Source organism: Camelus bactrianus, chromosome 9, assembly GCF_048773025.1.
Source record: "Camelus bactrianus isolate YW-2024 breed Bactrian camel chromosome 9, ASM4877302v1, whole genome shotgun sequence".
Taxonomy (NCBI): domain Eukaryota; kingdom Metazoa; phylum Chordata; class Mammalia; order Artiodactyla; family Camelidae; genus Camelus; species Camelus bactrianus.
The window spans coordinates 31982171-32009821 of NC_133547.1; the positions used below are offsets into that span (position 1 = coordinate 31982171).

General features: G+C 36.6%; 1 protein-coding gene across 1 annotated transcript in view; it reads left to right on the forward strand.

Moving 5' to 3' along the window:
• LOC123615483 (uncharacterized) overlaps positions 1–27651 on the forward strand; it is a 271904-nt gene that overhangs the window by 153270 nt on the left and 90983 nt on the right. Inside the window, exons 3-4 of the mRNA XM_074371193.1 lie at positions 1192–1236; positions 4141–4214. Of these exons, the coding sequence (XP_074227294.1) occupies positions 1192–1236; positions 4141–4214 (119 nt within the window). The remainder of the gene's footprint in view (positions 1–1191; positions 1237–4140; positions 4215–27651) is intronic.

Sequence of the window (27651 nt, forward strand, 5' to 3'; positions counted from 1 at the left end):
GCATTGTGTGCATATGTAATAATTTACCCCTTCTGCTCTTGACAAACGAGTTGTTTCTGTTTTTTTCAGACAGTATACACTACTTCTGTGAACACATTTATACACGTATCCTGATGAACATGTAGGAGTTTCACTAAGGCATGTACCTATGGCTGTGTCAGGTGTGGCCAAAAGTTAAATGAGCTGTCAGTCCCAGCAAATCTGTGGGCAGGAAGGAGGTCCACAAAATATAAAGATAGGACTGTTTGGTGAAATTTTCAAGGACAGAATGAATATTTTACATTTTCCTACAGATACAAGAGCACAGTGACACCTGAAAGGGCATGGAGCTAATAGTACGGGTTACACTACTGTGGGAAATAGAATGACAGTTTCTCAAAAAGTTAAACGTAGAATTCCACACAACCTAGCAATTCTGCTATTGGATACGTACCCTAAAGCACTGAACGCAGGGACTCAAACAAATCTTTTTTACACCAATGTTTATAGCAGCATTATTCACAAAAGCCAAAAGATGGAAACAACTGAAATAGCCATCAGTGCATAAATAGATAAACAAAACCTAGTGTCTACAAACAATGTAATATTATTCAACCTTAAACGAGCAGGGAAACTCTGACACATTCTTTGACACAGATGAACCTTGAAGACATTATGCTAAGTGAAACAAGCCAGACAGAAAAGGACAAATACTGCATGATTCCTCTTATATGAGGTAATTGGAGTAGTGAAATTCATAGTCAGAGGGTAGAATGGTGGGTGCCAGGTGCTGAGGGTCGGCAAAATGGGAAGGTATTGTTTAGTGGGTATAGAACTCCCGTTTGGAAAGATGAAAAAGTTCTAGAGATGGTTGATGGTAATGTTAGCACAACAACTATTATTCACCATTATTTGAACACCATTGGGTATGAGAGTACAGTTTGTAAGAAAGTGTAACCAAATATATATATTCTCACTACACACCAGAGTTCATTATAAGAAACTACAAATGGAATAGACAATAATGTTTCTAGTTACAGTTGCATTTTCCATGTGCTTGTTTGCACACACATATAACCAACTGTAAAACAACCTGAAGATCAATTTAGTGGGGAAAAAAAGTCAAATTTATTCTAACTTATTACTTATTAACTTGGCATACCTAAGATGATAGTGCCATCACTAAAAATACCTATTTTTTTTCTATTTTAGAGAATACAACTTCAATCAAAGAGAATAGAACCTACTCTTTCCTTTGTAAGTACCTGTTTGTGTATTGCAGAGTTTAGTATCACAAAGGCCAGAAACTCTTTTCCTTATGTCTTCATTGAGCACTCTTATTTTGAATTAGGCATCCTTACCCTAAGCATTCATTTTTACAATTGAATATAATTTGGGGTGCTTTTGTCAACAGCTCAGCACTCTCTGCATTTCGTTAGGTAATTTCTTTGTCATCGGTTGTGTCTGTAACACTTCCCAGTCAGCCTCATCGATGAATTCCATTAAGAACTTGTTTACTCCCCTTTTCAAGGCATTAATAAAGTTGTTAAATAAAACCAAGCCAAACAAGGAACTCCTTGGCAGCCTATGAGACACAAAACCTGAACTGAAAATAGAAATGTTTATCATTTCACTGCTCACAGACTTTCATCCAATATTCAATCTATTTGATGGTACCTTTATGTAAGGCAATTGGAATTAATTTTGTCAGTTGCATTTCACGATGTTTTAAACTCCCATCTCATTTAATGCAATAATTTTCTCAGATGGGCCTCTAGAAAGTTGCAGTGCAGGACGAGAGGGAATCATCTGCTTCAGAAAGGCTATCGTGTTCATATGTTAACCAAATAGGTTATAGGTAGGAAAAACTTTGAAGTAGAGACATCTTACACAGACATGACTTCCTCAGGCCAGCTATCACGATGAATAATTTGATGTAAAAATCAGGACATTAAAGAGGTAGGAATAGGGACAGGGGGAACATTTGAGGAAGAAGATCATTATTGTAAGGAGGTACTTTTAGATGGAAAGTGATTGGCTCTTGATTGGGACTGACCACCATTATTGTGATGGTGGAAAATTCCTAGGATCTGCACTGTCCAACAGAGGAAGCACCACAACCTGTGACTTGTGAGCACTGGACTTAGGACTGGTGCAACTGAAAAAATAAAGTTTTAGTTTTATTTAACTTTGAATTTAAATGATCACAAATGGCCAGGATCTACCGTGTTGGACAGCACAGTTCTAGAGTTACAAGGCAGCTACATTGGACGCTTAAGAGGAGAAAGCAGAAACCTTTTATTTAAGGATCACTCTGATTTAGACCTGAAAGTAAGGGCAGCCAGGTAAAGAGTTCTTTAGTTTTCTTGTAGCATGTTGCAACCTGAGTCACCAGATGGAATGAAAGCAAGCACTCATTTTTGTCCACGGTGCAATTAAGTGCAACTTCCTATGTATGAAACTCATCGGAAACTAGAACATGGTAAATGGAACAAAAGAGAGAGACTTCTCTTCAAGTAATATTTTTAAATATACTTACCTCAAGGGTTAATCACCATGTTTTGCAAGCACCTGCTAATATTTTAATAATATTTGAAAAAAATTTGCTCACTATGATCTCCTAGATTGTATTTATTCATTCACATCTATTGCAAAGTTGGTATTTGGTAGACATTAAATTAGCTGTTATTACTGCTTTTTCCTTTTAGTTTTATTGAGATATAATCAACAGCACTGTACAAGTTTAAGGTGTACAGCATAATGATTTGACTTGCATACATCATGAACTGATTATCACAATAAGTTTAGTGAATATGCACTGTCTTACATAGATACAAAATTAAAGAAATAGAAAAAACTTTTTTGTGGTGAGAATTTTTAGGATTTATTCTCTTGACAACTTTCATATGTAACATACAGTAGTGTTAGTTATATTCATCATGTTATTACATTCCTAATACTTATTTATCTTGTAACTGGAAGATAATTTTAAGAAGTGTTTATTTTTTTATCATTTATTACTTATTTCTTAATAATTTAAAGTAGATTCTTGTTTTCTTTCTCTGCTCCAGTTCCTCTCTTGATCAGCATTCTCCTATGGTGCTTTCATACCATCTACAGCATCTCAAAAATAACAGGTTCTTTAGTTTTTTTATTTATTAATGGAGTGCAGTAGGTGTAAAATATGAGTTATGAAATATTTTGCACCTAACTAAAAAGTTTTATGGACAATTTTATGAAAAATCATTGCAATTCTGTTGGAGAATAAATCATTTTTCCATAAGGGGTAATCTCAGACCTAATATTCTCAGTGTTTTTATTTGTGGATAGGAGAAATAGGACTTACAAGACATTGATTAAAGCGACAGTGAATAGTAAATTGGGCTTAGAGCTGATCGTTCTTTCTATGTAGACATTATGATTCTGTAAACATGTACGTGCAGACTTTTGCATGTTCGTAAGTTGTCTTTTCTTTTGGATAAATAGCTAAGAGTGGAATTTCTGGATCATATGGTAAGTGTATGTTTAAATTTTAAAGAAACTGCCAGATTGTTTCCAAAATGGTTGTATCATTTTTCATTCCCATGAGCAATGTATGAGAGTTCCAGTTGTTCTGCATCCTTGGTGATATGTGAGGTCGTCAGCTTTTTACTTTCCATTATAAATATATTGTGACACCTCACTGTGGATTTAACTTGTGACTAATGAAGTTGAGCGTCTTTCATGTGGTGACATGCCGTCAGCATCTCTTTAGTGATGTGTCTGTTCAAATCTTTTGCCAACTTTTTAGTAGGATTGTTTGTTTTCTTATTACTAACTTATGAGCCCTTTATATATTATGGATACAAGTTATTTCCCAAATATGTGTTTTGAAAATATTTTCTCCTAGTCTGTGGTTTATTTTCTTATTAGTGTGTCTTGAAGCAGACATTTTAATTTTGAAGATGCCCAATTTATAAAATTTTTATGAGTTGTCATTTTTCTTCTATATAAAATATCTTTGCCTAATCCAAAATCACAAAGATTTTCTTTTGTGTTTTCTTTTTAAAGTTTTGTGTTTTACATCAAGGGCTATATTAAGATCTGTATTAAGTTAATCTATATATATGATGTGAAGACCTAGGTTCTTTTAAAAAAAACTGTATATTTAATTGTTTTCAGCACCATTTTTTGAAAAGGCTGTTCTGTATCCATTGAATTACTTTGGCAACTTTGTTCAAAAATCAAAGGCTCATGTAAGTATAGTTTTATTCCTGTGCTCTCCATTCTGTCCCATTCTTCTTTATGCCAGTACTTTACAGTTTTACAGTAAATCAAGAAATCTAGAAAAAAATCTATCTTTATTCTTTTTCAAAATCACTTCTGTTATTCTAGGTTGTTTATTTTTCCACCCAAGTTTTACAATCAGCTTGTTGATTTCTACCCAAAAGAAAAAGGTTGTTTGGGATTTTGATTGGGATTTTATTGAATCAACAGATCAGTTCAGAGAAAAATAAAATCTTAAGAATACTGAGTCTTCTGATCCATGAATATGGTATAGACCTCTGTTTTTCAGGTCTTTGATTTCTCCAGTCAATTTTTCATAATTTTAAGTATACAAATCTTGCACCTCTTTTGTCTGATTTATCCTGAGATTATCCCATTAAATACCTAGGTATTTAATATTTTTGATGCTTTTATAGTTATGGTATTTATATATAATCATACATAAAATGTATTATTTTATATCATACATTATAAATACATATAATGTAAATATTTATATGTTTTAATTTGTACTATATAACATCAATTATATAAATATAATAATAATATACATTTTTTATATATATATATATATATATATATATATATATATATATATATATATATATATATATGTAATGTATTTTTGGTATATTGACTTTTATCCAGTGACAGTTAGGAATGGTTTGTCTTCTTAATTAATTTATCAATTTATCATTATGTAACGTCCCTCTTTAGAATCAAGACTGGGGCTATTAGTTTGTTAGGGTAAACACACCCAGTAAAAAATGTGCTTTATCTGTTGAGGGATCACAGGCAGACATCTGAGAGCCCAGAAATGGGGGTCGTTGGACTTTGAAGGATGTCAGTTGACCCCATATTCTTCCCTGACACACTGGCAGTGACAAATTTTTGCAACAAGGGCGAAGGTCTCATCTTCTGTATCTACTTCTTGCTGAACAGGGGAGAGGACTTTAAGGCACTACTTAAATGAGGAGGGAGGGACAGTAATGGATACATGGCAGCACAGGGAATACAGTTGCAGGAAGACATTAGTTAATATCCAAAATATTGACTACCCATCCTGCTAGTAATTTCTAAGTATCAAACACTATCCTTTTCTCTTACAGAGATTTTTCATTTCATTTTTCAAAAAACTCATTAAGCAATTTATATTATTTTAGAAACAGAATGAAGTAGCTCACCTAAGGGAGAAGTATGCCAACCTTTTCATTTTCCTAGATGACAACACTGCGATTTGGAGTTTGAGATTAATTTGAATAATTCGTTGCTTGTCAATGGCAGAACCAGGACTAGAACCTAAGACTCCAGATGCTCTCTTTCTCTGTATTAATCAGATAGTTTAATGTTAGGTAGGCCTACTTACATTTGAATCAAGTTGTTAGCATCTTTGAAGCTGGGCATATAATTGAAGGTGATTTTCACAATAGCTATGTGATCCCTGAAAGATAGAAATAAATGCCAGTTACTAAATAATGTGATAAAAATGAATTATACATATGGGAAATAAATTTCTAGGCATTACTGCTTTGACTGTGTGCTTAAAATGAGTCGGTAGGAGTTCTCCTAGCCAAACAACTCACTTGTGTCTGGGATATATTAACAGTGAAGTAACAAGAAATATTCAGAAAGTAGTCCTCCCTAAACACTTAACAACTATTTGAACACAATTTCTATTTTTATGGCTTATATAATAAGGGAAATTATAAGAGAATGAGGTTGGTTCAGTAAGAAACAGAAAAAAATGGAAGGGTTACTGAGGAGAGATGAAATTGATTGATTTTAACGGAAGAAGATGTTGAGGGCAAAGTTAATCAGCTCTTTTGAAGTTGAGTATCATTTTAAAGTGAGGACAGTAGACTTTAACAAGTTTTATTTTATAGTGTTTGAAATATACAAATGAATCCATATAAAAAGATGTAGGCTATGATGTAGAACATTAACATGAAAATATTTGAGCACAACTTGAAAACTAGAGCAGTAAAGTGTTTAGTTTACTTGCTTTTGAGCTTTACCAGAATTATACATTGCATGTAATCTTATGAGATTTTTTTTCAGTATTTTCTTTGATTCATCCTTGTTGTTACATGTAGCTTCAGTCTGTAATTTTTCATGATTGTGTAATATTCCAGCATAGGAAAATAGTACACATTTTTCATCCCCACTGTGGATAAGTATTTGACTTGTTTCCAGTTTCACTAATATTAACATTTTTATAGGTGTCTCCAAGTGTGTGTGAGCAAAAGTTCCTAGAAATAGAATTGCTGGATTATAGGTTGTGAATGCTGAGCTCTGTGAGATAAGGCCCAGTTGTTTGATAGTGACTGCATTAACTTAGATTCCCACTATAAGAAGACCCATTTATCCAAATCCTTTCTTTATGAAGGCTTTTGTTCATTTTTTCTTATTAAAATTTATTAATATTCTCCTCATACTTTTTACATCTTGCTTAAAAGTTTTGCCTTTCATATCTTAGGTTTTAACCCATTGTGAATTGATTTTTATGTGTGATGTGAAGTGCTAATTCTATTTCCATTCTTTCTTGTGGATAACCTTATCGTTCAGGCTCATTTATTTCCCTGTAATGTGCCATGCACCTTTCTCATGGGTCAGTTTTGCTTATATGTGTGAGTCTGTGGACTCTACAAACTGGGCCAATCCTGAAATGTTCTATTACTGTGTCAGCAGTGCTAGGTAGTTCTGATTACTCTGGCTGTATAACAAGTCCTCACATGTGACAGGCGAGTCCCCCTCTACCTTGCTCTTCATCAGGACTCTCCTCATTATCCTTTCACTTTCCCCTTCTGTATAAATTTTAGTGTGAGTTGTCCAGGTCCTTGAAAAACTCTATTAATGTTGTGATTAGAATTGATTTAAAGTCATATTGTTTTGGAAAACTTGACATCTTAAAATCTTGAATTTTCTTACTCATGTATCTGGTATCTCTTTAGGCATTCTTTAGTGATTTTTCATAAATTTCGTAATTTTTTTCTGGATAGTTTGAGTACAATCTTTGCTATTAATTTACACTTATTCTTATATACTTGTAAATATATTTTAAAGTTATATTTTCTAAATATACAGTTGATGAATATAAACATTTTCATATGTTGATTCTATATCCAGACAACTTACTTCTAAATAAATGCTCCATGTGTCCTTGAAAAGACATATGTTCTGCCATTATTGGGCAGAGTGTCCTATAAATATCAATTAGGTCAAGCTGGTTGATAGTCTTGTTCAAATCTTGAATATCCTTGCTGATTTTCTGCCTACCTTTTCTATCAGATTTTGAGAGATGAGTATTGAAATCTCTGACTTTGACTGAATTTATCTTTTCCTCCTTGTAGTTGCATCAGTTTCTACTTCAGTTATAATGAAGCTCTGTTATTAAGTACATAAACCTTTAGAACTTTTCTCTTTTCTTACATTTTTATTGTATTTTTTTAAATTGAAGTATAATCAGTTTACAATGTTGTGTCAATTTCTGGTGTACAGCATGTTTCAGTCATACATATATATACGTATATTCTTTTTCATATTCTTTTTCATTTTAGGTTACTATAAGATACTGAATATAGTTCTCTGTATACTGTGCTATACAGTATAAATTTGTTGTTTATCTATTATGTATATAGTAGTTAGTCTCTGAAAATCTCAAATTCCCAATTTATCCCCTCTGCACCGTCCTGATAACCATAAGTTTGTTTTCTATGTCTGTGAGTCGGTTTCTGTTTGGAAATAAGTTCATTTGTGTCTTTTGTTTTTATGTTCCACATGTAAGTGATATCGTATGGTATTTTTCTTTTTCTTTCCGGCTTACTTCACTTAGAATGATGATTCCAGGTCCATCCATGTTGCAGCAAATGGCATTATTTTATTCTTTTTTATGGCTGAGTAGTATTCATATATATGGCAACTTCTCTGTCCAGTCATCCATTGATGGACATTTAAGTTGTTTCCATGTCTTGTCTATTGTTAATTGTGCTGCTATGAACATTGAGGTGCATGTATCTTTTTGAAATAGAGTTCCCTTCAGGTATATGCCCAGGAGTGGGATTGCTGCATCATATGGTAACTCTATTTTTAATTTTTTTAAGGAATCTTCATAGTGTTTTCCATAATGGTTGCTACAAACTACATTCCCACCAGCAGAGTAGAATAATTCTCCACACCCTCTCCAGCATTTACCGTTCCTGGACTTTTTAATGATGGCCATTCTAACTGGTGTGAGGTGATACCTCATTGTAGTTTTAATTTGCATTTCTCTGATTATTAGCAATATTGAGCATTTTTTCATGTGCTTATTGGCCATTTGTATGTCTTTGATGGAGAATTGCTTCTTTAGTTCTTATGCCTATTATTGGATTGGGTTGTTAATTTGGATTGGCTGTTAAGTGCATAAACTTTTAGAATTATTATATTCTCTTCATGAATGGACCCCTTCTTCATTATGAAATGATCCTTTTTTATCCCTAGTAGTATATTTTGCTTTGAAACCTATTTTGTTTTCTTTGGACTAATGTTGCCAAAGTATATCTATTCCATCCTTTTACTTTTAATCTATTTGTTTCTGTGCCTTGAAAGTGGGTTACTTGTAGGCAGCACACAGTTGAGTCTTTTAATCCAGCCTGACATTTTTTTAAAATTTTAATTGGGGTGTTTTGATCATTTATAATGTTCTCATTAATATGGTTGGGTTTAATTCTGACATTTGCTAATCATTTTTTTTGTCACATTTGTTCTTTGTTCCTCTTTTCTCCTTTCTTTTGTATCGAGCATTTTTTCACATTTTATAATTCCACTTGTCTCTTATATTTGCTTGTCCACTATCAATCCTTTTTTAGTGTTTTTTCAAAAAAGTATATATACAGTATATACTTTTAACTATATAATGACATTTAAGTAGTATCATATAAAACCATATCCTATTTAAGAACTTTAAATGTACTTTTATTTCTTTACTCCTAATTTTTGTGCTGGTGATGTCATCCATTTTACTTTTACATATATTATAGACATCACAATTCATTGTTATTATTTTTATTTGGACATTCAATTACATCTTACATGGAGTTTTAAATTTGAAATTAAAAAAATATTTACCCACTTATTCTCCATTTCTAATGCTCTTCAGTTCTTTGTGTGAATTCATATTTCCATCTGGTATCATTTTCCTTCTGCCTGCAAGATTTTCTTTAACATTTTTTATATTACAGGTTTGTTGGTGATGGATCACTTTGGCATTTGTATATCTTAAAATATTTTTGTTTTGCTTTAATATGAGAAAAGCTGTTTTTGCTAGGTTGACTTTTTTTTTTTTCGTTTGCTTAAAGATATTGATCCACAATCTTCTGGTTTCCATTGTTTCCAATAAGAAACCTGCTGTCATTCTTTCTAGGAATGAACCAATCACAGGAATTAGCACTTGAGATGAGCAGGCACATACAGAAAAAGGCATCATGCGTGGGAATCAGAAGACTCAATAGAGGAAAAAAATGTAAAAACTTGACACATTTGAATTTCAGATACAGATTAAAATGATAAAGTATTAGATTAAGAATGAAAAAAATCCATATTTGAACATTCTAGTGAGAAACTGAAACTGTACAGACTAATATATCACATTTGGAAAAGAACTGAATACAAATTCCAAAAGTAAAAATGCAATAACCAAAATGAAGAGGCCAGTGGACAGTTTTAGCAGCAGCAATAGTATAGCCAAAAGGAGTGTTAGCGAACTAGACAACAAGAAGTGATGAAGCATGTAGGTAGAAAGACAAAAAAAGATGGAAAGTAGAGAAAGATGTGAAAGATATTTATATATCTTTCACAAAAAAAAGTTAAATTTTAGAACACTAAAAGTAAAAAAGAGCAAGGAAAAACAATCACATATTAGGACATTCACTACGGGGTGAATGTATCACTTTGTTTCAGTTGGAGCCAAACCTGACAGCTCTCAATTTTTGTCCTGCAATGGTCTCATTTCTCAGGTTCAAGGAGTGGAAGGTGATGGCAGCTCTCATCTAAGTTACAAGGGCAGTAGGCAATGACATTAGTGCTGTGGGTTCACAAAAAAGGAAGTCAGCTCATGCATGACGACAACCAAGAAGCTCAGATTAAATTGAACAAACATGGACTTTGAAAACCAGAGAAATGAGTAGAGGTTGAACAGAGCTGGGTGGTGACGCTATTGATGTAAGCTGGTGTAAAAAACCTACAATATATCCATAAAATATCGCTGAAATCTCTGGGGAGTGTTCATAACTTCCCTCTTTTGTCTGGGGTGCATGTGGCACATGGGTAGGTTAGGCAGCTTACTTACCCGAGAGGACATCTTTCAAGGACGTCCATGAGCAAAACTGGATAACATGCTAGATAACACCAAAGCTGTAAGCCAAACAGTTAGAAATAATATGCTATGTCCAAACAAAAATAACACCATTACAGCATTAACCTTTAAGAAAAGCTTGCTCTGGGCACAGGAAGCTTGAAAACAGTGACCAAATGGGACTAGGCATTTATTTGTAGTAACATCTGAAATGTTTCTTAAACTTGGGATTTACAGAGTAGAGATGTTTAATTGAGAATGGATAGACCCATTCCGTTGAGTGAGAACTATGCATATTATTGTATGACAACTTAGAATAAATTCAAAACAATGATTTGATTTTAACCTCCACTTTTGCATTAGAAAATGATAAAGCCTTTACTCAGATGAAGCTAAAGGAATTGTTCCTGTTCTACTTCCAATTAAATTTGTCTTCTTTGTTCATAATTGTGCCTACATTCTCTGCATCCCTCAAAGACCTTTTCTTTGATGGTTGTTTCCTTATATTAGGCTATTATTAATAATATTTATTTAGTCAAATGTAATTACTACAGTTTCTTTTATGATTGTTGAAAAGTTCTGTTTTCTAATTCCAATTATCATCTGAACAATCTCTATGCCCTGCAAGTTGGCCCATGGCTGTGAAACCCAAGAATGAAAAAAATATGTTAAGATAGTTTATGGAATTAGTTTTATTATTGTCTGACTCCTATTAACTAGATCCTTAATTTGTTTGGTTATGATAAAAATGGATGCTGAGTATTTCCAATGCCAAGACCCTTCTTGAAGTCAGGGTCAGCTCTTCCTCATTCTCTTGTATTTTTAGAACTAAGCACAGTGTAGCATATAAAGGAGCTACTCAATCAATATTGAATAAATACATAAATGAACAAATGAAACAATGCCTTAACTTTAAAATGTATAATTAATATGTTTATGTATGCTATTTCCAGCTATGTATACATAATATGAAGCTTTATTCAGTATTTCTAAAAGCTGAATTGTTAACAATGTGCCCTAAATAAGTGCTTACATATTAAAATTCATACTGTGTACACACATGGTGAGTCAAAGGCATTTCAGGGAGTCATGTCAACACTCATTTTGATATGTCTCACTATATCTTATATTTTGAGGGCTATAATTTCCAAAAAGCTCATTTATATTTTTGTAGCTGCACACACATGATGTGGAGGATGACAGTCTCATTAACGGCTACTTTTTGAACCTATGTAATTCTTTTCTTGAATTTAGTTCAAAAAGAATTTAAACAAAATAGAAAAATACTGATTTGAGTTTACTTTTTTATTTTAAATTATAATTATTCCAAATTAGACTTCTGTTCTGGATTTGATTCAACTCCCAGCTCAAAGATAAGTATTAATTTTGTTGGTAATTTTGAGTTGAATCTCAGATAGAAAGCAATTTCAGAGTACTTGTCTGAGGATTTTTTCTTGTATGAATGTGTTTTTTCCAATAGACATAATAAAAATTCTTTATAATCTCCAAAATGCCTGCGTATTTCCATGAATTCTCTTTTGCTTAGAATATGTATTGATTTCTTTGGAATACAATTCTCAGCTTTTGTGAGAGCAATAAAGGAGATTCAGCATTATATTTAATAAAGGATATTTGGAGACTGATAGAAAGGCCATACCTTGAAGATATGTTCTCGCACTTGTGATCTGGAGGGAATTGAATACACAGCCTTTGTAGATGTTCCTCTTTACGAAACATTATCTCTGAAATTTCTAAAAAAAAAAAAAAATCTTATAGAAACAGAATAAAATGGCAATCTGCCTTGCTGAGCAGTTGTCTATAGTTCCTTAATAGGTCGTTCCTGAGAAACTTTATAGAACATTTTATTACTTACTCTGTTCCTGTGCCGTTTTGTCTTAATTTAGTACTGTCATGTGAATGATAAGCAGTCAAGGCCGAAAATTTCCTGCTTTGCAATTCTTCGGATGTTAATAATTATACTAATTAGCAATTCACAACAAACAGGTCTCAGTCACATGGAATCATTTCTGCCACATTCGCCACAATTTTAACATCATGAGTAAATTTCAAGCTACTGTTGTCTTAGAAATGTTCTTTCATGAACAGAAGTCCTCCCTAAATCCTTTCAGGTCTCAGAGAAAGCGCAGATCACTGAGGATGTAAACAAAAACAAAAAATTACCTTCCCTTTAAGGAATGCATTTCTACCCTCAATTCATGTCCTTTAATTATGTATCGAGTGAGTTAGGCCTCTTATCTTTGGTTGTAATATGGAGAACGCAGCAATATAACTCAGCACGAAATAATTTGCCTGAAAAATTCAGTAGCACATATTTTGGGGAGACAATTCCCATATGGCTGGAAAGCCTGAACAGCCAAGTGATTTAGTCTTTATTATCAGTGGCTAAAATTCTAAATAGCTGGGATGAATGAACTTCCCTTGTTTGCACATCTGGGTAAGTCCTGCTGGCTCTATGCGCCTTAGCAACTGTCACACACTTCTTAAAAAACTGTTACTTACCCTAGACTTAGGCAACTACCCCTTTTCTCCTCGTTCCTAGTTTACATAGTACGTTACGGTTATGACTTTTTCAGCCCTTACCTCACTGCTTTTGTAAATCTTGGTTTCCTTCTCTTTTGAGTACGGTGAGCTCTTTGAGGTCTACCTCTGTATTCCCAGAACCCAGCAAAACTCTACCTACGTGGTAGGTGCTCAGCGGATATTGCTGAACGAATGAATTGGAATAACGGAACATAACAATGTCTTCCATTCATTCATTCGTTATCATTTATTGTACACATATTTTGAGTGCCTACTGTGTGCCAGAAGGAAGTTGTGCTACACGGAGATAACAGCATGAAGGAGTTTTTGTTGACCAAAGTGATATGCGAATTCAGAATGAGTCAGTATTTCCACTGCTGATCTTTCCCCTTCGGTGTAACGCCCACCTGTACCTCCAACCAACATGCGTGCTTTAGTCTAAATGTTTTTACTGGGCAGAGGGAGACTAATCACATTGTACATATCTAGGCAGGGCTTCATTGTCGATTAAAAGTAACAAAGCAGCACTTCCCAGTCTGACCTTCCCATCCCAGCCCGTGAGCACCGTTTACTTCATCCAGTTGGTTGGCAGACCGTTGTTCAGCACCGCCGTGGCTGAGTGCTGTGCTTAGTGCTCAGGACGGAGCAGAGAACAAGGCAGGTACTATTACTATCTTACAAAAATTCCAGCCAGTGGGAGGGGCAAGTGTTTCAAGTATTTCACACCCCATTGTTTAATTACTACTGTGCTTAATGTTACAAAGGAGAACAGAATGCAGTAAGAGCATAAAATGCAGAACTGGTTTTTATAAAGCAGGTCAAGGTCTTTGTGGTGTTTCCTGTGCCTGGAAAGCTCCTCCCACTGTATCTAGCCAGCTTAATTTTCAGGTCTCAACCTATCAGCCACTTTTCGGGGATCTTCCTTAATCTCCTCCCCCACCTCATCCCAGGCTCATCTAAATTAGATCCTCTTTGTTTTTCTCTTCCGTAGAATTCTATTGTGTGCCTTCAAACCAGCTGTCATAAATGTGGTCTTTGTGAGTTTATGTAAGTACCCACTGGTTGTCTTCCTCATTGGGTTTTAAGCTCCATGGAAGTGAGGGTGTCATCTCTTTTGTTCACAGACTCAAGGTTTAACTCACTTCCTGAACTTAGCATGTGTTCAGTGAACACTTATGGCTTGAATGAATGATGAAATGAATGAGTGGATGTATGGATGAGTGAAATGATATTTAAGGTAGGTTCTGAACAAAAATGAGTTGCAAGTCGCCAGGGAGAGAATGGGGCAGGAGTGTCTTCCCAATAGATGGAACAGCATGCATAGACGTTCCCGCAATACCAGAAGGAGGACTGGCCATTCTGAAGCAGTTTCTGAAGCTTGTTTGGCTAGAAGGCAGAGGGTAAAGAGGAGAGGGGCGCAAGATGAGCCTGGAGGAATCAGAACATGCCACGTCTTCCGGGGCCTTGTGAACACTGGCAAGGTACTCAAATTGTTTATAATAATGCGGGGAATGTATCATTTTATGCACATCACTTACATGGTACTTATTTGTTACACTATATTGCAGTCCTACAGAGAAGACAAAGTTTATTTTTCTATACCCCAAAATAGTCCAGATGTATACTTCTTAGTTGAAAGACTGGGAACAGTGTTTTAAAAAGCAAATTGCTACTGGAGATTATTGAACAGGCAGAATTATTTAGTAAAGAAGAAGATGGGATGCACAGCACATTCACACTCAGGAAGGCCCTCTGTAGGCCTGAAGAGCCTCCTGGGAAACAGCTGTATAATGGGAGGCCGGCTGCTCCCACCTTTTCTCAAGTTTGCTTGAGATTTATGGCTTAGTGGCTTTTTTCTAAGTGTTTTCCCTTATGATTATCCAGAATCAGGAACGCTGTTAACAAACAGTAATGCTATACTGGCAACAGAATTTCCGCCTAAGGCTTCACCTAACCAGTTAGCCTCTTTTTCAGAAAGCTTGAGCGTACCGTGCATGCATATCTGTACGTTACTTTCAAATACAAATGGGATTTGAGATTACATTTTATTGTGTTTAGACCCTGATGTTCAAACTCAGAAAACTGTACTTTGGAGTCTAAGTGACTCAGTGAGTCAATGATGTTTACAAACATGAACACGTTTGGGAGTTTGGCCTTAGGCAGGGAACATGCTGCATTTACACCATCAGCTGCAACTGTGAACGGAGAAATAAGCAAAGAAAGGTGATATAAACAGAGAAAGGGCTGGCATTTCAGGTTTTCCTCTTCGTACAAATCAGCTTATGAATTCTCATAGGTCATTTTATTAAGCTATGAGCTTTGTGTTCTCTCCTTTATACATCAGTAAGAGAACAGGAAGTTTCCTGCGTGGAAGAAGCAAACTCCTGGACATCTGAAGCGTCTCTCATTGCATTAGATACAGTCAAAGATATGTGTGGTCTCGGTGACCTTGCCATCAGACCAGTGCCTCCTGGAGCGGTTCTGAAGTGTGTTCCTTTCTGGATTGGGGTCTTGAAGGTGGTAGGCTGTCAACACATTTATTGAATATGTCAGAGAACCCACATCTTTTCAGGGCATTACCTTCTTGGTTGTAAATGGATAAGTACCCTCAAGGGAGGGTATTACTTGCTCCCACGTGGAACACTCCCAATTTATGGCATAATAGTAGCCGATAGCAGCTAGCATTCATAAAAGGCTTGTTTTGTCCTAAATATTTTCGCCATATCCAATCATTTATTTCTCTCTCTCACATGCAAAAACTAGAACATAATTATAGATGAGGAAACCGAAGCACAGGGAGGTTACCCCGAGTCGCACAGCTTTGAGTCATGGAGGACCTAGAATTTGAACACAGGCAGTGTGACTCCGGGGCTTTTGCTCTTAGTGTCTATGATGCGTTGCTTCTGGTGGGTGTGATCTGGCTTTTCAGATGATGTGCTGATGGATGTTTAAAATTTTATGCTTATTTTAATGGTATTAGAAAAATGCAAATTGCACGTGAAAGGCATGATTTCACGGCTTATACTGCTCGAAATAGAGTTGAGTTTTTAAAAGCGAATCAATTTAGATTTTTTTAAATAAAAATTTTTTGAAGTATAGTACAAGTAGCACATAGACTTTTAAAAATCTGTGGCAAAATAAATGACTAAAAATTGTGCAATATGGTCCAAATCTACTGAAGTGCGGAGATCTAGAGAGAATCTGTTTAATTAGGAGTACATACCACATGGGAAAATCCATGCTTTTCTGCAGCTTAGAGGCGGTTATCTAACAGGCCCTTGTTGTTAGGTTTCTGCTCTGTTCTTCTTCAGGATAATATCAGCTACAGATGCAAGTGTCTGCTTTCCTAAACGCAAGAAAAGTAGAAAGCTTTTTCAGGTAAACATAACTTTCTAATTTTCCACCCAGAAAAATCATCATTAGCTTTATAATGTTTTCAGTAACTTATTGCAATTTGATAAACAGTTTACAAATTACATTACAGACTGTGATGAGTGTATACGCCTATGAGTCAGGGTTTGTAGCTAATAAGTCTTTGTACCCTGCACCTCAGAGAATGCACATGACTTCCTTTTCAGAATCTGGCAGTACATAGAATGACTTCTTCCTTCCCCAGATACCACCACCCCACTACAGAAGACACTAACTTCCGTCAAATCCCTATTCCTCCTTTGTCGTTTTCTTTTGAGCTTCTGTCAGAGTTTCCTAATTTATGGCAACTCTTTTCCCAAGTATAGAGATGGTGCCAACCAGTAAAATAATAATTTGTTTTCTATCCTGCTATGGTTGTCAGATAATAAGTAAATTAAAGGACAAAAGTGTTATAAAAATTTAGATTGTTGTGCTTACTAAAAAGGGGGATGGTCTTTTATGGCTAAGAGAACCAAGTCTGATTTTGAATCTGCAACATTTCCTCTCTGGAAAAGGCCTCCATCTGTACCACCTGCTTCCACTTGGCCAGCTCACTTCCCGATCACACTTCTAAAGCTTTGCTTCAAATTTCCTTCTTCATGAACCTCAAACATTGGATTAAACTAGCGAACCAGACTGGCTCCTTCCAAAGATTCTTCTTAAGTGATGGTCAAGGAGTCAGAAACGTCTCTATTAGAGATTAATTTATCCCCATTAGGTAATTGTGTTTTCCGAAATTCCCTGTCAAAATAAAAGTAATTCAAGTAACTGCACAACTCTACAAACAACACTACACTTGTCTGTTAAGAACTTACTTGATATTGTTGGCTGCATAGTATAAGCTCTTAAGGAAACTGTAAATTCTTTTAAAAAATCTGTTTTTCTTTACAAATTCATTTTAGACAGCTAGAACTATTCCTAAACAAACAGAAGGATATTATTTATGATTCTATCACCCCCAGTAATTTTTGGTATTTTGTGTAAATATTTCTAAACTTGCATATGCATTTATGGGCATATAGTTTGATAATCTTTCTCAGCTAACAGTGTATTTTAAACATCTTTCCATGACACTTATTATTCTGCAAAAGTATATTATGTCACATTATTGTGTTTCCTGAATATACCACTGTTTAACAATCTTTCTTTTTGAAAATTAAGTTGTGTCCCTATTTTTGCTACTATAAACAGAATTGCATTGGGATTTCTTATAATTAACTCTAAATATTTATGATAACTTATTTAGAATCAATTAGAACTAATTATCTACCACCCCGTCACCCCCCAAAAAGCTAAGAGGTGCTAGGTACAGTAATTTTTTCTTCCAGTTTCATTGAGATTTAATTGACATACAGCACTGTACAAGTTTAAGGTGTGCAGCATAATGATTTGACTTACATGCATCATGAACTGATTATCACAGTAAGCTTAGTGATACATCCATCATCTCATACAGACACAAAATTAGAGAAATTTAAAAAGTGGTGTGTGTGTGTGATGGTGGGTGTGTATTTACTCTATTAGCAACTTTCACATGTAACATACAGCAGTGTTAATTATATTTATCGGGTTGTACATTAGATCCCTAGTACTTATTTATAAGTGGAAGTTTGTGCCTTTTGACTGCCTTCACACAGTCCCCTCTTCCCCTAGTCCTTGCCTCTGGGGACCACAAATCTGATGTCTTTTTCTGTGACTTTCTTTGTAAGTTTGTTTGCTTTTGAGGTATAATTGCCCTACAACACTGGGTTAGTTCCTGTGACACAACATAGTGCTTTTTTTCTATACATTTCAAGCTGATCAACATGCTAAGTCTAATTACGGCATGTCATCATACAAAGATATTACTTAGTTACTGACTGTACCCCCCACACTGTACATTTCATGCCCACAATTCGTTTATTTCGCAACTGGAAGTTTGTAAGTACAGTAATTTTTGAAGAGTGGCAGAGCTGGATGGGACTTCAGACTAAATGGAGGGAAGGTCACCACAGGGATGTGTGGGATGATGTGAATGATAAACTGCCTCTTTGACGGTTTTATCAGAGAATGTCTTATCCTTTATGCAGCGATGTTGAAATCTGCTTGCTCTGCTAGACGTTACTTTTTTGTTGTTGTTCTTCTGGCTGCTCCGTAGTCATTTGCCTGCTCTCTTCCACTGGACTGTAAGCAACCTGATAGCCAGAGGCTATTACCAAATAAAGGCTTAATGTTTCCAAAAAAGAAATGGTATAAAACCTTTAAGTCAGGATGTTACCCTTATGAGTATTCTCAATCAGCTACTTTTCTTTAAACTGAGATTGCTTTATCTCAATAAATTGAATGATTTTTGTCTGCTGTTGACTTTCTGTGGTACTAATTTTTAATCATCATAACTATCTTAAAAGGAAGGCTAATGTGCTGTGATGGAAAAACACACGCAGAAATACGTAATACGACTTACATTTTTAAAAAGGACTTTTGCTTCAGTAAATATTTTCATAAAGATATATTTTTTTTGCAAAAATGATATAAAAATCACCAGTGGACCAAAATTAGTGAGTTTGAAAGTAGCTCTTTCTTGTACATTAACAGTAACTCAAAAGAAGTCTCTAGTCATTATGCTGACCTATTCTTTGAAATTAAATTAAAATGTCCTATGCACAATGAATTTTTAAGCACTGTTAAAGAGTACATTGCAACTATGCTGACGGCCAGTCTCAGTCTGAGGGGTGTGAAATTCCTGGGGGAATCGGGGATCTTAAAGGATTCTAAGACATTGGCTAAAAACCTGCACATTTATGCTATATTTTTAATCCAACTTGTTGGCGTTGTCTATCTTTATTTTTGAGAGAAAGAAGATGCTGGGAAGCAATGTGTTTGTAACATGGTCCCAAGGTGCAGGTTCAGTTCAATAATTCAAATCTGTGAACGAAAAGCAGAGCTCCTTCTTGGTGCTTTAATTATACTTCCACAGGACTTTAAAACGGAGGACCTATATAGACTTCTCTCCTTAATTCAACAATTTTCTAAGAGGTCAGTGAGAGCTTTGTATTTCCTCCAGTATTTTTGAGGGAAAATGTGTTTTAATAAGTAAAATTATTTCTCAAGAGCTTGAGGACTTGACACTGATAGACCAGCGCTGAGGACGCTCAGCGCTGCCGGAACCTTTTGCATTAGTTCATATCCTCAGGAGTTTTGGACTGTCAGTGCTGAAGGGTTTGAAATTGGGAAATATATTACTCGAGTTTGCCCATTAAAATATTGGAGGAAAAAGTACCGAAGCTGTAGCCAGCGTGACATGCAGTATGTGACACTGGAAAAATGCTATGAATTTCAGGGGTTGTCTGAACGTAGAATCATGTGATGTGACAAGTGCAGGCAATACTTTTTTTTTTTTTTTTTTTTTTGGTGAACAGCTGATTTAACAGGAAGAGAAAACTCCATGGAAAGGCATCAGTGTGTAAATTGCTCCTGCGCTGAACTCAGTGCTATTAATTCTTTGATGCCAAGAGTCAAATTTTGTCAGAAATGGAATCCTCTCTGACAATCTCTGCCAAACGGGTAGACACCCCCCCCAAAAAAGACACTAAATGATATTCAAGTTCTGACCAACTTACTAAAAACAAGGCTATTCAGAATTACTGTTGGCATGGGGCGTTCCTATGTAAAGCTCAGCCGTCTTCATCACCTACTCACATGCTTTGCTGTTTTGACTATTCACCATCATTTATGTTGGACAAATCATTCTAGCATGCTATCCCTTTTGATGTTGTAAATAGAAAAAAAAAAAAGGCCAAGATTCTAGAGGAGGCATTGATAATAATGATTTCACTTGAAAGTGGACATAAAATTAGTAAGAATAATAATCTTGTTTAAGCAGATTCAGTGAGTTTTTAATGTATTCAGTATACAAAGCGATTTTGAAATATTACAAAGCACAGCATTTATTGCCAGGAATCTTTGTGTTTCATGAATATTAGGCTCAGTTTCCTCCTATCCATCAGAAGAGGGTTGAGAGCTACCCCTTGCCTCCCTTGTGTTGCCTTTTAATATACAGTTGCCCTTGGGCTCTATGAGAAGATCACTAACAGGGCAACACCCAGCAAAGAGCCTGTACAATTGAGTGTGTGTTCACATTTCTTTAAATATTTCCTAAAACATAAAGCAAAGAGCAATGTGCAGTCCATCCCTAAGAGCATTCTCTAGGGAGACTGTTTTTCTTACTTCTCATTTATGGTCATTAGAAATGCTGCTTCCTTCTGTGATACCCCTAGAAGAATGCCCTTGTTGAATGAGCAATTCCTTACATTTGCGAAGTTCTATGGCCTTTGTAAAGAATGCTCGTATATGTTATCTCATCCGATCTTCAACAGCTGACTACTAAATAGACAGAGCAGATTCCCAGGGCAGGACTTCCCATCCCACCTCCAAACTTCAGATGAGAGAATGGGGAAGCTTGTTTCAGATGTCACGGTAGCGCATCCTGGTAGTACTCATCAGAGAGTATAATTCAGATTGTCTGCTCTCCAGCTCCTGTCAAAAGCCTGGCTGAGATGGTGAGTGAATAAATTTCAAGAGATGAATTTTACAGTATGTGACAAAGGGTTTAAAAACGCTCCAACACGTTGACATAGCAATTCCACTTGTAGTCATTTATCTTAAATGCACGCAGAGATATATGTACAATGATACTAAGTACCTTACTACTTATAAGAGAGGAAAATCTAAACCCCAAAATCTAAAATTAGGAAACTGGTTAAAATGCTGTGATACATTGTCCATATAATGGAATATGACAGTGAAATTAAAAATCGTGTTGTGTGTACTATTCATTGGTTAGGGATAGTGTTCCTTAATACATTCATAAATGAAATAATCAGACACAAAACAGCATATACAGTACAGTAGCATTTGTAGAAAGAAAAAGATACATTTTATGCATGAAAATATATTGGCGAGATACTGCAGCAACGTGTAAGCAGTCATCTCCGGGTGGTAGGATTAGAGTGGTTTATTTCTCTTTCCATTTTATCGAGTTTCTGCCTGTATGTACATGTGTGTTTGTTCCCACCGGGCGTGTATTACTTCTGTAATTAAGGTTCAAAAGTCTATGCAAAAAGAAAGCCTGGCTGAGGGAAGTGATGTCCTCTGAAGACGGTGTAAGAAGCATTCTGGCCAGCCATTTGTTTAATCATTCCAGGTTCTAATCTCTGGTTAAATTAGAGCACATAAGTTATTTTTTTAATTTTTAAAAATTTAATTAGGGAAAAGAGTTTGTCTTTCAGATTTGGAATGTTTTTATCTGGGTTCCAGAATATAAGGGAAGTTATATAAACCCGTTTGATTCTTCCTTTCAGGTGCCAAGATGTATACAACATTTAAAGATTAATCTCGGTAACTCTATAACCCTTGTGGTTAGCTTTTTATTTCTCGTCTTCATCATATCTTTTTTTAAATTTCATTTGGTGTGACATTACTAGAGGTATATCTTTTATTATAATCCTCCTTGTTGTTTTTTGAAAAAAAATCATATAAATTATGATGTAAATAATATCCCCCAAAGTGAATTTAAGGACCATTCTTCTTACTGCCCATCTGAAAAACTGAGAAACAAAGCCCAGTTACGTGGCTATTGTCATACAGTAGGAATTTTCGAGGCTAGGGTCAGCAAAATTTTTACTTAAAACTACTGGGACACTGGATATGATCTCTGGGATACTGGACAAGTCACAATGTCTCTGTATCTGTGACCCTACCTGAGAAATTTTTTGATAATACAGAAGACTGTGAAAAAAGTTAACTGTCACCTTCCCAGTCTCCTTTGTGGCTGGGTGTGGCCGTGTGACTGATCTGTTGCCAGGGAGGATATTTTTTCTCCTTTATGAAAGAGGGAAATTCTGTTTGCTTCCCTCCCTTGCCAGCATCTGCTCCAAATACCTGCTTCTGCCTTGTTTTGCCTGGAGCAATGAGAAACATTTTGCAAACACAAGATGACAGGCTTAAGAATGAAAAGTCAACATGCCTAGAATGGTGGAGGGAAAAGATGGAAGGAGCCTGGGTTCTTGATGGGTATCACTGAACCAGTGATGCAGTGCCAGCAGCCAGCTAGGTCTGGACTTACTTTTATGTGCAAAACATAAACCCCTATTTGATTAAATAACTATCATCCAGACTCTCTGTTACCTGCAGCTGAATGACCCTGACAGTCAGTATCATAAGAGTTGTTTTGATAATTAAATTAAATGAAATAATGTATGTACGATTGCTTTATAAGCTGTAACTAATTCCAGGGATTTGTTACTATTTAGAGAGGCAGTACAGAGCAGTGGAAAAGGCACTGGACTTGACTCAGACAGATTTAGGTTTGAATCCTAGCCAGTCACCGTATTAGACCTTGTTGACAGGAAAATGATCTAACCTCTCTTTGTGTCCAGTGTATCATCAGTAAAATGGAGATACTAAGTATCTGAGAAGGTTGCTGTGAAGGGTAAAGGAGATAAGACACAGAGTGATACATTGGGCTCAATAAATGTTGATTTGAGAGAAAAATTAGCAAGTAGCAGTGATGTGTGGTCTGCCCTAAATGAAAAGACTTCTTTCTGACTCAGATCACACTGTCCCTTGAAGATTTATATCACTATGCAAAGTTTAGGACACCAAGAGTGACTTCTGGATGCTCTGTTGATAAAAGTAGGAAGAATTCTATTAGCTTAACTATTACAGGGCCAGGCATTGTTCTAAGAACTTCACTTATACTGACTGATTTCATCCTCACTGAATTCCTATGTGTTCTTTCACCTCATTATACAGATGAGGAAAACGCAGCGCAGAGAGGTTAAGAAACTTGTCCCCGATGGCACACACCTGCTCAGTGGACTAGCCACCGACCTCAAGCAGTCTGGCTCCAGAACCTGTGCCCCTGCCTCAATGATACGTGAAGTCCGCTGGGAGAAGTATCACGTACATTGCACCGAGCCCTCTATCTGAACGTAGAAAACTTTGAATCTAAGCAGTCTGCTTGTAGGCCAGGATGGTATGCAAAAAAAAAAAATAAAGAGAGAGAGCAAGAGAGAGAATATAGGCCTGCTTCCCATAGTTGAGATTTTGGGGGGAAAAAGAACTGGGGGCCATTAAATTCAGGAAATAGAAGGGCGTTTCAGTTTCCAGTGAATGGAAACGGCAGAAAACTCAAAATCCCTCTGGGCTTCCACCGCATTAGGCCTTCCTGGGCAAAAGTCCAAGCCCAAGCTTTCTTACTAGGCTTTTAAATGAAAGGACCAACCACTCCCTACACAGATGAAGCAGCCCCAGAGGGCGCCGGAGGGAGGGGGCCGGGAATTTGCCCAGGCTAGTCATCTGCCCCTCGTGCAGAGCTTGAAGAGAACTTAATAGAGAAGATTTGTTGGCATTTTGTCCTGCTGTCCTAGGGAAGTAATAATAATTATTAATGTCCTTTATAACCATAAAATGTAAATTTCCTTATGGAGATATGAGTGATAAGAGATTTCAGTTCCCATTAGAATGTCCAGAAAATTCCCCAGAGTAAGCAGACTTCTGAGCTAAGATAAATCTATGTGAAATCATGAGAGTGAGAGTAATTATGGGCGTGCTCGAAATGGATATGGCGGTTTTACTCCCTTCTAGTTTCTCTCCCTGTACTGCAGAAGGTAGAAAATTAAAATATATCGTTCTCAGATTTCATTACCGCTAAAGTTCTGGATGTGAATTAGATTCTGCCAGTTAGATGCACTCACAAACTACTGAGAATGTAGAAATAAGGAAAGAGAGATCTTCATGCCACGTGACTATTTCTATTGGCTGGGGTGACCATGTGTACGAGGGGAGCCAGCAGTAGGACAGATACACGGGCCCCTACTGCCCTTCTGGGCTTTTGCTTTGGGAAGGGTGGGCTCACAGATTTCCAGGGGCCAGCTTGGAGTTAAATCAAAGTAAACTTTGCAGGCAGCGTGACTGTGGACTGAATCTGGCTGTCCACAGTTCTTGCATAGAAAGAGCAGAACTCAGATGTTTATATATGAAAATGTAGGCGTGATTGAGGCCTTGTGGTCTTTTCATTGTGTTATGCTGAGGCATGAGGCACATAATTTCAGCTACGAGGATCTGAGTTGAGACGTTCCAGGAAGGAGATGGATAGAGGTCACGGCAGTTGTTCCAAGTGGTGTACGGAGCCTTTGAGACCCAAGGTACCATATCAAGAGGAAATATAGATCTCTCTCGACTTATGATGTGGCTATGTCCCAAGAAACCCATCGTAAATTGAAAATATAACTTGAAAATGCATTTAACACACCTAACCTACCAAACATCGTAGCTCAACCCAGCCCACCTCAAACAGGCTCAGAACACTTACACTAGCGTACAGCTGAGCAAAATCAGAGATCTAATACAAAGCCTGTTTTGTAATAAAGTGCTGACGATTACATGTAATTGGCTGAGTTCTGTACCAAAAGTGAAAATAGAATGGTTGTCTGGGTACAGAATGGCGGTGAGCGTTTTTGATTGTTTTCCCTCACGACCATGTGGCTGACCTGGAGCTGCCACCGCCCAGCGTCGTGAAGGTGTATTGTACCACATATCACAAGCCTGGAAAATACCCAAACTCAGAATTCAAAGCATGGCTTCTACTGAATGCATATCGCTTACCCACCACTGTACAGTCAAAAAATCGTAAGTGGAACAATCATAAGCTGGGGACCCTCTGCACAACTGAATGCTGGCCCACTGAGAGGAAAAAAAACAAAATGGATCACAGATATAACCTTAGCTGACTGTAGCATCAGAAGTGAGCAGAAGTCCCAAGATGGTGCCAGCTCACTCACCTCAGCAGGCGTCTGGTCCATGGGGAAACCCGCACTAGCCGGTCTCTGGCTGAGACGAGTGAGATTACAAACCACACTGCAAGGCCCTGAGCTCTAGGTCACTTCTTTTGCCACCACTATATGCTGCGTACCTTGCCCGTATCCCAGAACGAGGAGCCTGGACATTTTAACTTAAAATGCTTGAGTATTGCATAAAGGGAATATTTAAATTAATGCATCAAAGACAGACAAAAATATAGATCTCTTTCCCCATCTGTTTCCCAGTAGGTGAATCATGAACATGATCTGAGCAAGTGAAGGACATAAAGCATCTACATTTTTTTTTCTGAGTGAAAAAAAAAAAAAAAACGAACTGTGAATGTGTTTCTGATTCTATGACATTGATTCTGTTTAGTTTATTCTGACTGCCTGCAGCCTTAATTACCTGCCCCCAGCCCAGGAAATAATGCAGTCCACAGAACGGAAGTTTTCCAGAGGTCCGAGGTGATGCTTTCTTATCAGCGTGGAGGAGGAAGGGTTCTGAGCAGCGAAAGCACGGTGGTATTTCAGCCTTCCCTGTTAAGATACACTGATACAGTGCTATTATTTTGACTTAAGTTTGTGGAATATTCAGAATCCCAGTCTAAGCCATATATTTAAATTTATGTACAAAGACTATAAGGTTAAACCTAGATTGATTTTGAATAAATCTGTGACATGATTCATGTGGTCAACGTGAATAATCAGCAGCTCACTGTGTATTTCTTGGATGCCTGCTCGCTCCCCCACAAGCCCCCCATCGTAATTGCTGCAGGTGAAGGATTGTCGTAAAGGGCGTCTGGTTCGCAGACTTGCCTGGAGTGGGTAAACACTAGACACGCACTTAGCTGACTCAAGGCTGGCTCCTTAGCTTCCTTCCCCGTCTCCCAGGTCAGCAGAGTGCAATCCCTCCCTTCTCCTATTTGTTTTTTAAGATTTCCTATAATGCACATAGAGATGTTTTTTCTTAAGGCAACGATTGTTTTCCAGACAGAAAAATACAGCGTTATCCACAGAGTACGGTAAAATGCACGAATGTTTTTGCGGCTGAAACGTGTTTTAAAATATATCTTTGTTCTGCTTTTAGCATTTCTGCCCTTATTCAGCTTAATGTCCTTGTAAAAGTGATTCCTTTTTTATCCTTTTGAGATGCAGATAGTGTTGATTACTTTCTTTGGTCTTATGGTCGTGGACCCTGTATGGGCATCATGCAACGGCACCTGTGCCATGGTCAGGGACGTCCAGCAATTCATCAGTTAGCCCAGAGTGTTACTGAGTATTTGTCATAGTGGAATTGTGTGCAGTTAGAGCTGGTGAGCATGCAATTAATCCCTGAGCCGAATCTTGAAAGCCACTTCCCTGGGAATCACTATTCTGAAAGAGATTTGTGGGAAATACAATCTTTTGTGAAAGAATTACTTAAAAATAAACACACATTCAAGGGATAATTACTAAAGAAAAATGTCAGTGTTCAGGATTTGCTCCCCTATAATGGTATTTTGTTAAACTTAGAAATGTCAGGAAAACGTTGGTACCTATGCCATATCGTCTTTGGTTCTGTGGGCCAGTGTGCTGGGAGTCCTGGGCGTTCTGTACTTGCTCATTGATTGACTGACTGATTGACCCCATTCATTCAGTCAGTTAGCTTACAATGGTGACATCCTGGTTTCATCCAGATAACATGTGAGGTACTCAAGGCCTGGAGTTACAACCATGAATCATTATAGCTTTACTTCTCAGAGGGCTTCACAGTCTGAGGGAATATGCAAACCCACTGAGCACCTCCAGAGAGGGGTGCATCTTCACAGGTTGTGCTGAACTATCCTCTGGGAAAAAAATAACTTCTACTTATAGTTTTACCTAAACATTCAGATAAATATTCATTTACTGATAGTTAAAATACGGGTTATCACTGGTGCCGTAGCTTGTTTGTTTGGTGAGATGGTCGTATGTCACTGAGGTACAAGTTTCCTTGACGGTGGAACGGAACTTCTACAATATGGAAGAGTCGAGAGTTACATTCTCACTTGTCTGTTCACATTCCATTTATTCCAGTAGTTAAGAGTTTACGTGTGCCAGGTTTAGTGGATTTGTAGGTTATAATATCTTAAAGGAAAGACTTTTTTTTTTTTTTTACAGTACTATATAATGAGGCACAGAGTGACCATGAGGTCTTTTGTATCACATGGAAATTCACTGATTATCTTGCGTCAAAATATTTGAAAAGGCTACTGACTTATCACCACCAATTACTTTTACTTGCTTTTCGGTTTTCATTCAATA